The 12,451-nt window shown below is 46.4% G+C and overlaps 1 protein-coding gene across 3 annotated transcripts in view; it reads left to right on the plus strand.

Moving 5' to 3' along the window:
* The window catches only part of MIS18BP1 (MIS18 binding protein 1), a 184,037-nt gene that overhangs the window by 119,080 nt on the left and 52,506 nt on the right, over positions 1 to 12,451 (plus strand). For all 3 annotated transcript variants that reach the window (XM_085884325.1, XM_085884342.1, XM_085884332.1), the window contains one exon: positions 6,531 to 6,682. In XM_085884325.1, coding sequence (XP_085740451.1) covers positions 6,531 to 6,682 — 152 coding nt within the window. The remainder of the gene's footprint in view (positions 1 to 6,530; positions 6,683 to 12,451) is intronic.

A 12,451-nucleotide genomic window follows, 5' to 3' on the forward strand; every position in this document is an offset into this window, starting at 1 on the left:
GTACGAGCACCATTTTGCCACGCAGCGTGTTTGTGCTTGGGTGCTCGAATCCGTGGACATCGGCTTGTCATGAGCCACATTCGTGCTTTGACACTTTCCTCTCGTTCATGAAACATCACCAAGTACTCTGTCTTGTCTGCATGCTGTCCATGTCTTGTCTGCATGTTGTTTTAGGCTTATCTCGTTAGGGTCCCCTTCGAAACCCGTAATCCGTAGCTCCCTAGTTAAGAACGGGTAATAGGTTAATTATAACATTGTCGTGAATGCTTTGCTTGTGTTGTGTTTCCCCGATGTGTCCCCAATAAATCTGGCTGATTCGTATGAAGTTGTCACTTTAAATTAATTTGTGCCGCGCCGAGGAACGATCCGCTCGATTTGGATATAAAAACCAAAATGGTTACAGACTGGCGGAATTCGCTCGGTATCTGACAAAACCAGTCTGTAACCGGGGGCTATTCCCCCAGCTGGCAAGGCACAGGTATATTTTGGTATCGTGATCTGAGGCGCGTAACCCGAGAATTGTGCCGAACCAGCCGGCGTTTTAACCCCGGAGACGGTGGTTGAGTGACGCCGAATATGTAACATTTGGCTGTCGAGAGTAGGGTGCGAAAACCCAAACTGGTTACGGACAGTGATTGACGGACTCATCTGAATCCCGCCACCACTGAATCTGTAATAATATCATGACCGAAATCGACTGTTGCCCCAAAATGGCATTCTATCAAAACAACACAAATCGACTCGACGTAAATCTTTGGAGACTTGGCGATTTCTTTTTTGACCATTTTTATTGTCAACAGTTCCAGTTTACATGTCCTACTGAAACGTGAAGTCTGGCTACAATTGGCCGCATGGAGTATATTTCACTCGCTAAGACCGTTTTTTATCCGCTTGTCATATGATTTATTTTTGGGGGATACAAGGTCAAGGCTCGTGGAACAGCAAGAAACACTGAACAGATCAGGATGCAGCAAAACAAAAGGAACAGTAGAAAAAGGAGGGAAAAACCAACACCAGGGTCGAAGGCCAAAATAGAGGGAGACTTGGACAAATAAGGGACATGGGGAAGGGAAGGAGGGGTATTGGAGGAGGATGCACAAGGTGGATAAAATGGATACAAAAGCAGACTCTCAGGAAGGAAAAACTGGAAAAAATTGGAAATAATTGGGGTGGGGTGGGGGAGTCAACGGGGGTAGAAAAGATCATGGTTTTGGATGGGGGATGATCTGAGATGGTGGTGAAAAGCTGTGTTGATGACCTGGAGTGAAGAAGGAGATTGAAGTCAGACATGAGAGTGCCCTAATGCAGTGTTCTTGGCCCAGTCCTATTCCTGATCTTCATAAATGATCTGACTGGAAAATCCTCTTTATCTATTTACTGCTGACTCCACCCTCTGCCGTGCCATCCTTCGTCCTTCAAACAGGCAGGCTGCAGCCTCTTCCTTCTCTTCAGACTTTGATAAAATCACGAGCTGGTGAAACAATTTGAATGTCTTTCAATCCTGACAAATCTCACATTTTCACTATCTCCCTCTGAAAGGACCCTTTGGCGAACCCTCCTATCTGCTTTCTTAACAACTAGCCGAAACCCCGTCTCAGACGGATTCCGTTCCATGAGCCCAATATGACAACCATTGGTGGCTCTTGTAAGAGCCGGATCCCAGTCGATGTACTCCATGGCCTTACCTAACGAGGCCTACAAAACGTCCTTGTACACGACATTTTGGTGTACACTACTCCTTGTGAAGAAGTCCCCTGATTTGTGCACATGTCTTCTTTGACGTACACCGTGTAAAAACTTCTCAGGTCACAGTGCCGAGAAAAACGTGACACGAACGCTAGGAGGAGCACAAAATTGGTCCTTCAGTATTAATATATAGATGATTCAGAGTTGAAGGTTGACTATTGCCACCATGTGCGATGCACTCTTACAGGTACGAAGTTTCTTTCAGTCCAGGTCAGAGTACCGAGAAAAACGTGACGCGACCACTTGGAGGAGCACAAAATTGGTCCTTCAGTATTACCTTAACAATCCTCTTGAGGAAGTTGTCACTCAAACTCCTTGGTCTTACTAACAGCCATGATCTTTATTGAGCAAACCACATTTTATAGTTGGCCTCCAAAGCCAGCCTCTGACTTGACATCCTCTGTCATAAAAAGTCCTTCCTTGGCACACCTGAACTACCATCCACCTATTAGGCTTTCCTCCACAGCTTGATGGTGTACTGCTCTCCCCTCTGGCCTGGCTCCCCTGCCTCACATCTTGCTCAGCTTGATGCTATGGAAACCAAGGCGTTCAAGTATATTTGAATTTCCTGCGATGAAAGCTTAGTCTCTGGGCTTATCACTTCGCCATCGCAAACAGCTCGGCAGTTTCTCTGTCTTCTACCACCTCCTATGTTATGTGGTCTTGCACCCTCTGCTCTTTCCCTGCTTTGTCACCCCCTGGTTTCTGTAGGACACACATGGTCCACAATCAACCTCCTTCTGGTGAAACTACCTAAATCCAGGATCACTGCTCACCTCCACTTAATCGTTCCTTTTTTTTGTCCCCGCCTGTAGAACCAACTTCCACATTCTCTTCAATCTCACTCCTCCCTCCAGGTCTTCAGGACATCGAGCTGTTCATCACCATCTCAGAACATCTCCAATCCAAAACCATGATATTTTCTACCCTCGTTCACCACTCCTCCCCCCCCTTTCCCACCCCACCCCAACCGGATCCCTCCTTCAAATTTCCAGTTTTAACTCCTGAGAATTTTCTTCTGTATCCATCTTGTCTACCCCACACCATGGATCCTTTCCTGTCTCCCACACCCAATGTTTGTCCAGACCTGCCTGAATCTTGGCCTTCAAATTCTGCTGTTGGTGTTCTCCCCACCCCCTTCTCTCGACTTTTATCCGATTGCATCCTGATCTTTTCAGTGTACCAGAACTAGCTCTTCCACGAGCCCTGACTATGCATACAAAAAAGAAGAAAGAGAAGGTGGAAGTTGATTCCACAGGCGAATAAGTGCAGGTGAGAGGTAATTCTGGATTTTGGGAGTTTTTCCAGAAGGATATTGATGGTGGACCATGATGTATGTCCTGCAGAAACATTGGGGTGGGGGGACAAAGTATGGAAAGAGTAGACGATGCTATACCAGAAAGGAGGCGGTAGAAGACAGAGAGAGACCACCGATCTCTTTGCGATGGGAAAGTGATATGCCCATAGACTCAGCTTCAACGTGGGAGATTCCAATGATCTTGAAGGCCTTGGTTTCCACGACATCAAGCTGAGCAAGTTGTGAGGCAGGGGAGCCAGCCCAGAGTGGAGAGCAGTATTCCATAAACCTGTGGATGAAAGCCTTGGAATTGGACAGGAGTTCAGGTGTACCAAGGAAGGACTTTGTATGACAGAGGCTGCCCATTCAACGACTGGCTTTAGAGGCCAACTTTTGTCATTTGATTTGCTCAAGACAGATCATGGATGTTAGTAAGACCAAGGAGTTCGTTTTTTTGTATACATTGGCGAGGCTCGTATGACAGCTAACACACAACACACAGCAAGGGGCGAATGAGACAAGAGTGGAGGGAGTGCGAAGGACAAAACGGTGGGGAGCAGAGACATTAGGAGATCTGTGGAAGGAAGAGGGATCGGGCAGGGAACACGGGGTATACAAGATGGACATTACAGGTACTTTCAGGAAAGAAAGCAGGCAATTTGAAGGAGGTGGGTTTGGGGTGGATTAACGAAAGTAGAAAAGATCGAGGATTTGGATGGGGGACGATAAGAGGTGGTGGTGAACAGCTGTTTTGAAGGCCTGGAGGGAAGAATGGGATTGAACAGAGTGAGGGAGTTTATTCCAAAGCCGGGAAAAAAGAGGAATGAAAGAGTGAAGGTGGGCAGTGATTCGTGATTTTGGTCGTTTTACCAGAAGGGGGTTGTTGGCGGACCTTGAGAGCCCTGTGGAAGTATGGTGGGGACAAATCACAGACACAGCAGGGTGGGGGGGGTGAGACCGGAGAGGAGACGGTAGGAGACAGAACGACCACCGACCTGCCTGCGGTGAGAAAGTGAGAGGCCCAAAGACTCGGCCTCATTGCAGAAGATGCCAATGATCCGAAATGCCTTGGTTTCCACAGCGTGAAGCCGAGAAAGGTGAGAGGCAGGAGCACCAGCTCTCCCCAGAGGGGAGAGCAGTACTCCATCAGGCTACGGACGAAAGCTTTGTATGTGGTCAGGAGCTCAGGTGGGCCGAGGAAGGACTTTGCACGACGGAGAATTCCCAGTCGGCGACTGGCTTTGGAGGCCAGGTTGGAAATGTGGTTTTCCCAGGAAAGATCGTGGCAGATAGCGAGATCCAGAAGCTTTAAAGAAAGGACTTCTTCCAGAGGATTGTTGAGAAAGTGGATGGGGGGGGGGGTTCCAAACGGATCTTTCGGAGAGACATAGTGAGAGTTTGAGATTTGTCTGGATTGAAAGACATGCTCCATGTGATGGACCAGTTTGTGATTTTACCCAGATCTGCAGTGAGTGAAGAAGCTGCTGCTTGCCGGTCTTGGGGATGACAGATGGTGCGGAGTTTTCATGATTTAGCTTCCTCAAGTGTGTTGTTAATATAATAAATGTAAGGGTTTGCCAGACAGTCCTTTCAGAGACAGATAGTTGGAGTGTGAGATTTGTCAGGATTGAAAGACATAATCCAAGTGTTTGACCAGCTTGTGATTTGTTTAGTTCTTAAAGGACGGGCGAGGCTGCAGCCTGACCGTATGAAGGAGAAGGGATGTCACAGCAGAGGGTGGAGGCATCAGCAAATAGATAAAGGGGATTTTCCAGAGAGAAAGAGAGATCACAAATAAAGATCTGAATTAGGACTGGGCCCAGAGCACTGCCTTGGGGCACTCCAGCTTTAACAGGGAGAGGAGATGAATGGATTCCATTGAGAGCCTCACTTTGGCTATGAGAGGAGAGGAAGTCAGTTAGCCATCTGATATTTCCTTCCCAGGAGCCATAATATTCACCGCACTGTAATGGTATCAGCAACTAAACACTACCTATACATTAATATTCCTGCAGGTGTGGCACTTTCTGATTACTTGAATTATATCCAATCATACTGTACTTTAAAAGGGTGATGGGCTTGGAATCCAAGGGTCCTGAGTTCAAATCCTGCTCGGGTGTTGAATTAATACCAGGTGAGGTTGACTCAGCCTGTCATCGTTCCGAGGTCGGCAAAATGAGTACCAGCTTGCTGGGATGATTGACCATTTGAGTATCCCGCGTCCGAGTCGCGACCCATCCAAGATTGGTGCCAAGAGCCCAGGAGACTGCTTCTGCAGCACCGACGCTCTGTGCAGAGTATGGTCCCAATCGATGGATGGATAATTAAAACTACCACTTTATAACTGCTGGCAGTGATGACCGTTTAACAAGACGTCCCGCTTTGATGCAACCCCGCTTTGATTGGACACCTGACCCTGACCCATGATGGTTTTTGATTATTATTCAATTGAATTCAGAATGGGATTAAAATATATTCAATTCAAATCAATTGTAAGACCAAATAGGTACAGTCCTGCATTGGAGGAATCAGAAGGAACCCAAACATGCAAAAAGCAAAGATGAAGTCATCAGGAGTAACCTGGATAGGATTCACACTTCAGCTGATACTTCTCTCCCCTCCAACCCATCCAGGCACAGCCAAGTGATCCTTATTTAAAAAGAAGTCAGATTAAAGAAAAAAAATTCTGGCTGTCAGACCATGTGTCTGATCAAGTTGAAATTTAAAACATATATTCCCCATCACTACTCGATCATAATTGTGAAGTTTAATGTGGATTGATTAAGCGGTTCCAGAGAAAACATTTAATATTTTTCTTCAATCCAAATATGGCTGCTAAAACCATGTGATCCATCAATCCTTGGTGTGGTTTCAGAGATAGAGGTCCAAAGTTTTTCCATTTTTCCAACATGGCTGCCAAAGCACGTGACCCATGACGTCATAATTATCAATATAACATTTTACATGAATAGTCGCTCCGATGGTGAAAACTTTGTCTCAATCCGACAAACGCTTGCAGATAAAAACGCTAAAGTTCTGTGCAGACAGACAAAGTGACACAAAGGAAATATTCTCTCCTTCGGCGAGGGTAACAAGGTGCACGTGTGGCAGACGCTTGCCGTTGGTCACGACAGTTGAACCGTTGGTGTGGCACAGTGGTTCATGGTCACCTTTCCAATTAAGAGGTACAATTGGTATGTATGTAATCCCTTATGGGATTGGTATGTTAGTTCACTTTCTGGGGGGACTCTACTCTGTGCAGTGATCATGGAAGAGTGGGGAGATAACAACTACCACAGACTGTAGGAAGAGGTTGTGGTCCAAAAAGTTTGAGAACCACTCATGTGCTTGTGAAACACCAAAGAGGCTCAGCCAATTATGATTGTGTGTAACCCATGTGTATTTACATTTTCATGCAAGTAAATCAAACATGAGTTAACAGCATATTTCAACTTGTTCTTCCCTCTGCTAAATCATTCTCTCGTAGGTATCCCACCTCCAGCAACTGAAGCAGAAGGACAAATCTGATGTGTTAATGTTGAAGAGTCCATTTGATAAGAATTCAACCACTCTTGATTTCCAACACCATATTACACCCAACTGCAGTTACAGCCCTGGAACATCCAACATCCCTGACAGGTCAGGCTTCAAAGCTTTTTAAAAAAAATTCCTGGCAGTAAATAGGTTCTGCAACTCCCTTGTTATTATCTAAACAAGCACACTTTCTCAGATACAACACCCAGCACAACAAGGTATTGCTTGGCTGATAAGTTGAAGCATCAATCTTGGCTGCTTATTTGAAGAATTCTCTGTTGTAGGGTGTAGTCATTGTTCAAAGTTGCTCTTTTCAATGGTAATATTGTTCATGAATGGTATACAGACTCATTTAATTATGAGCTTACACCATATATTATTCCATTAAAGAAAAAATTTCCTTTTTTTCAAAAATGTTTTTCTAGTTTTAAATTTTTTTTTTTTAACCTCTGTCACTGAAGGTGGGTGGAGGTTGTGTTTTCACCCTTGTCTGTTTATGATGAAAATTTAAATGTTTACCTCCACCACTGAAGGTGAAGGAGGTTATGTTTTTATCCCTTTCTGTCTGTTTGTCTGTGTGCAGGATATCTCAAAAAGTTGTAGACGGATCCGGATGAAATTTTATGGACAGGTTGTGTGTGTTACAAGGCCAAACTGATTCTCAAGACATTCATTTTCTACAGGCGACATATTCTGTGTGTGTGCGTGCGTGCGTGCGTGCGTGCGTGTGTGTGTGTGTGTGTCAGGTCAGGTATGGGAGCATGCACCAGAGCAGTGCGTTGCTGCATCCACTTTCTTCCAGTACTCCAGGGCCTCCGTCTGGCCATCCCCAAGGCAGTTTTCTGGCCCGTCCCCATCTCCTTGAGATTCTGATCAACCTGCTGCAACCACGAGGCATGTGGACGACCCATTGGCCTCCTCCACTCACGAGGCTCCCTCGCTGCGAGAATCTAGTGAGGAGGATCAGCGTCAGGAAAACGAGCCACATATTCATACAGCCACAGCTGACGCTCACGGACGATGCAGGTAACAAATCTCATTTGAGTCTCTCAGCAACCGCTCGTTGGACACAAAGTCCGACCAGCGATAGCCAAGGATTCTCTGAAGAGACCTGGTACCAAAGCAATTAAGTCTCTGTCTCAGATCCCTAGTCAGAGTCCAAGTCTCACATTCATGGAGCAAGACTGGAAGCACCAAGGACCTGAAGACTCAGACTTTCATCCTCCCACACAGGTAATGGCAGCACCACACCCCATGATCCAGTGAATCCATGACTCCCCAGGCCTGACCCAGACGTCTGTTGACTTCTGGCTCACAGCCAGCAGAGACATATGAATATCACTGCCAAGGTAAGTGAATCTCTCCGCGACCTCAACATCCTTGCCACAAACAGGTACAGACATGATATCAGTATCCAAGATGTCGTGGAAAGCCTGGATCTTCTTTTTGACCCAGGAAACCCGTAATCCCAGCGGCTCCGACTCCTCATTCAGCACCTTGAGGGCCCCTAAAAGGATATTCAGCATCTCCACAAAGATGACTGCATCATCTGCGAAACAAGGTCAGAGATCTTGACATTCCCAAACGATGCACCACAGCTTGATCTCTCCAACATCCTCCCGAGAATCCAGTCCATACAAGTGCTGAAAAGTGTGGGGGCCAGTGCACACCCCTGACGAACTCCAGTCACAACTGCAAATAAGTCAGAGATGGTATCACCACATCTCACAGCACTCTCAGTACCAGAGTATAATTCAGGCATCATATGGATCAGGTTTGGTGGCACCCCACGAAGACCAAGAATCCTTCAAAGGGCATCCCAATTCACTAATTCAAATGCTTTACAGAGATCAATATAAGCTGCAAGCAGCTCCTGCTGAAACTCTCGCCTGTGTTCGGTGAGGATCCGAAGAGCAAGGATACAGTCAATCGTTGACCTCTTTGGTGTAAATCCTGACTGCTCTGGATGCTGGTGCTCAACCAGATGGTAGCGAACCCTCTCAAGAATTATCCGAGCAAAGACCTTGCCCGGCACTGAGAGCTGGGTCACCCCTCGGTCGTTGTTGCAGTCTTGGTGATCATCCTTCCCTTTCCTGAGAGTGACAACAAAGCCCCTCGACCAGTCAGTTGGGATGATGCCTGTGTTCCAGGCAGAGCACAGAACTGCATGCAATGACATGAGTACAGCATTTCCACCAGCCTTGGGAAGTTCAGCATGGATGCTGCAGATCCCAGGAGCTTTCCCCTGTTTCAACCGGTTCACCGCAGCATGTGTTTCCACAAACGAAGGTGGATCACAGTTGATTGGAGGGTCAGCAATCGGAATTGCAACACCCGTGACATCCAACTCGACAGCTGGTGGATCAGCCTGGTACAACCGCTCAAAGTAACCGGCCCAGCGGGCCTTCACTTCAGCTCCTCTGTCAAGAGCCCACCACCCTCTGCTCTAACTGCAGTACACTGAGAGACAGGCTTGGAGGAATGCAATGCACGAATTCCCATGTAAGCAGGACGACAATCACTTGACCACAGGTGATGCTCTACCCCCACACACATTCCATGCACATTGGCCTCCTTGTCCACCCTCAGTGCACATACAGTTTTACGCCTCAGCTCCCTGAACATCTCAGCTCTGCCATTCAGCCTGGCCCTGCAACTCTGGTGAATGGTATCCAGTGTCCCTTAAGAGACAAAATTCTACTTCGTCCTACGGTGAGTTCCAAGACGTCTACCAGCAACATCAAGGACCGTGGGCTTGCAGACATTCCACAACTCTTCAAGATCCCCAAAACACCAGACCCCCGAACTCTCCACTCAGCCTGTTCGCAAACTTCTCAGCTACCCTCTCATCCTTAAGCTTGCCAACATCCAGCCGAGGCTGGGATGGTACCATTCTCCTGGATTTATACAGCAACTTCAGAGTTGCTGTGGTCAGCCTGTGGTCAGCATTGCGGCAATGAGCAATCCAGTCGACCTTGCAGTTCTGGATTATCCTCCCGCAACCATCAATGAGCACATGGTCAATCTCCTTTGCCACATCGCCAGCGTTAGAATACCAAGTCCAGTGATGAGCCTGTGGGTGCTGAAACCATGAACCAGCCACCCTAAGTCCATCACTTCGTGCAAAGTCAAGGAACTTGGTCTATTCTGGTTCACAGTTCCAGACCCCTGGGGACCAACACTTGTCTCATAACCATCCCTATCAGTTCCAGCCAATGCATTGAACACCCCAAAGACTAGAAGAGTATCTCGCCTGGTGCACTGATCAACCACAGACTCGAGCGTGGCAGAGAATGCGTCCTTCACTGTGAGATCACTCAGGGAAATGACACCCAAGGAGTGATGAATCCTTATTCTCATAATATGCTCATTGACCGGTGTTACTTCAATTATCACTGGAGTCAGCTTATTGGACACAGGTACAGCAACTCCTTGGGCATGGTAACCAGCAGAGCGACAAGACCAATCGTAGGTGTAACTGCTCGCCATGATCTCACCGCAATCCGGTCTCCGAACCTCAGAGAATGCTTCAATACCGATGTCCAAGCCCTTGAGCTCAGATGATAACAGAGACAGGTGATCAGCCTCTCTTCGGGGTAGGACATTCCAGGCACCCACCCGAAGGGACCGCTTCAGATTGACCCAAGGAGACCACCATCTGGTTGACGACACCTCAGCACTACCCTGACACACACGACCGCAATCTGACTCGGGAAGGTTACCCCATGGTTTCCCTCCTATCATCAAAGATTGGGGGTGTCGAAGGCTTTGCCCCAATCCCGCCATCCGGTGAGCTGCCTTGCAAAGGGCAGCTACACAGGAGGTACTCCCATGGAGTGGGTTTTCAGATTTGTTTTTGCTTTTAGAATGTTTTGCGGAACGAAGGGTTTTACGGTGGCTGGATGGAAATCCTGCCACCAACCTCCTGATCAAAAGTAACCCAACTGCAAGGGGACATTCACAGACACAGTTGGGCACTAGATATGGATGGCTCACAAGGAGCTCCTCCGCCCTTTCGCAGGTTTTGTTCTTCATCCTGCTGAGTGTCCATATCATACACCCTTCTCACCAAGGAACTTGGTGGGGGAGACGGTTTAGTTGCAGACAACTCGACCACGGAACAGGTTAGTATAGGTTTACATGGTACCTGTAGCAAGTCACATATCGAATCTGACCTGACGTGTGTGTGTGTGTGTGTGTGTGTGTGTGTGTGTGTGTGTGTGTGTGTGTGTGTGTGTGTGTGTGTGTGTGTGTGTGTGTGTGTGTGTGTGTGTGTGTGTGTGTGCGTGTGCGCGCACGTGCGTGCGTGTGTGTGTATTGTTTTGTCTGGCTTCCTTCTTGGGACTACGTTGCAGTAATTGGTCGTTATTTTGATTACATGATTGACACAAAACTTTCAACGTCGGTGCTACAATTCATGTGGAATGTTTTAATGATAATTATGACATCATTGGTCATGTGGTGTGCCAGCCATGTTGGAAAAAAGGAAAAACTTTGGACCTCTGGTACGTATCTCCAAAACCGCTACATAGAAAAAAAAATTGAAACTTGGCACATATCAAGTACTCCCAATGGGAAACAATTTGATTTATTTTGATCATTGATCATTTGATATTTTGATCATTTTGATCATTTGATCATTAATTGATTTTGATGATGTCATAGGTGGCTTCGTAATGACATCATAATTGCAAATGTCGAACGCTTTATCCAATCAGTATGAAAATTTTTGAGGGTTATCTAGGGCTAAATTGTGTGTGGGGGAAAAAGATTAATACATCATCGGTCACGTGGTTCATCAGCCATATGTTTTTTTTTTAACATTAAAAACCTTCAAAAATCTTCTCCAAAACGGCTGAATAGATTGAGGTGAAACTTCACAGCTATGATCACTTATCCATGAGGAACAAAAAGTTCTTCACCTATGACATCGTAGGTCCCATGGTTTGGCAGATATGATTTTTTGAAGAATAAACCTTTGAAATTCTTCTTCTCCGGAATGGCGTGACAGCTCCAGGTGAAATTTCACCCACATGTTCCCCAAACATTGGGGATACCAGGGTGTTCACGACTAATTAATAGGTCACATTGTGTGGCAGCCATTTTGGAGTGAATTAAAATGTTTTTAAAATGCTCTCTTGAACCGCTTCATCAATCGACGTGAAACTTCATAATTATGATCTAGTAGTCATGAGGAATATATGTTTTCATTTTCAACCTGATCGGATGCATTGTCTGGCAGCCAGAATTATTTAATATTTTGAGTCTGGGTTCAGGGATTTTAATGAAACTTAGTATCAGTATCCTGGTGTTGGCTTAGTGGTTAGGGTGGCGGCTTGGGATCCTAAGGTCCTGAGTTCAAGTCCCGTTGGCAGCTGAATTAAAAATACACCAGGAGGTTGACTCAGCCTGTCATCCTTCCGAGGTCGGCAAAATGAGCACCAGTGTACTGGTAAGGTGGACACTGCATCAGTTGCATAGCCGCGTCCCAACCAATGATGCAACCAGCAGCCACAGGCTGCACTCGATATATATATATATATATATATATATATATATAGAGAGAGAGAGAGAGAGAGAGAGAGAGAGAGAGAGAGAGAGAGAGAGAGAGAGAGAGAGAGAGAGAGAGAGAGAGCGAGAGACAGAGAGAGAGAGAGCGAGAGACAGAGAGAGAGAGAGAGCGAGAGACAGAGAGAGAGAGAGAGAATGAATATGAATCAGTATGTACAATTATATCATTATGCGGGCGGAGGCACATCTGGCAATGTCGCGACGTCAAAGAGTGCCCTTCTCATTTCCTTTACATTGCTACTTCCTTCTAATATTGTTTTTGATCTCCTAACCCATTCCTTTACACTTTTAGCACTTTCCTAC

Source organism: Eptatretus burgeri, chromosome 1 (assembly GCF_056783735.1).
Source record: "Eptatretus burgeri isolate ZD-2024b chromosome 1, Ebu_testis_v1, whole genome shotgun sequence".
Taxonomy (NCBI): domain Eukaryota; kingdom Metazoa; phylum Chordata; class Myxini; order Myxiniformes; family Myxinidae; genus Eptatretus; species Eptatretus burgeri.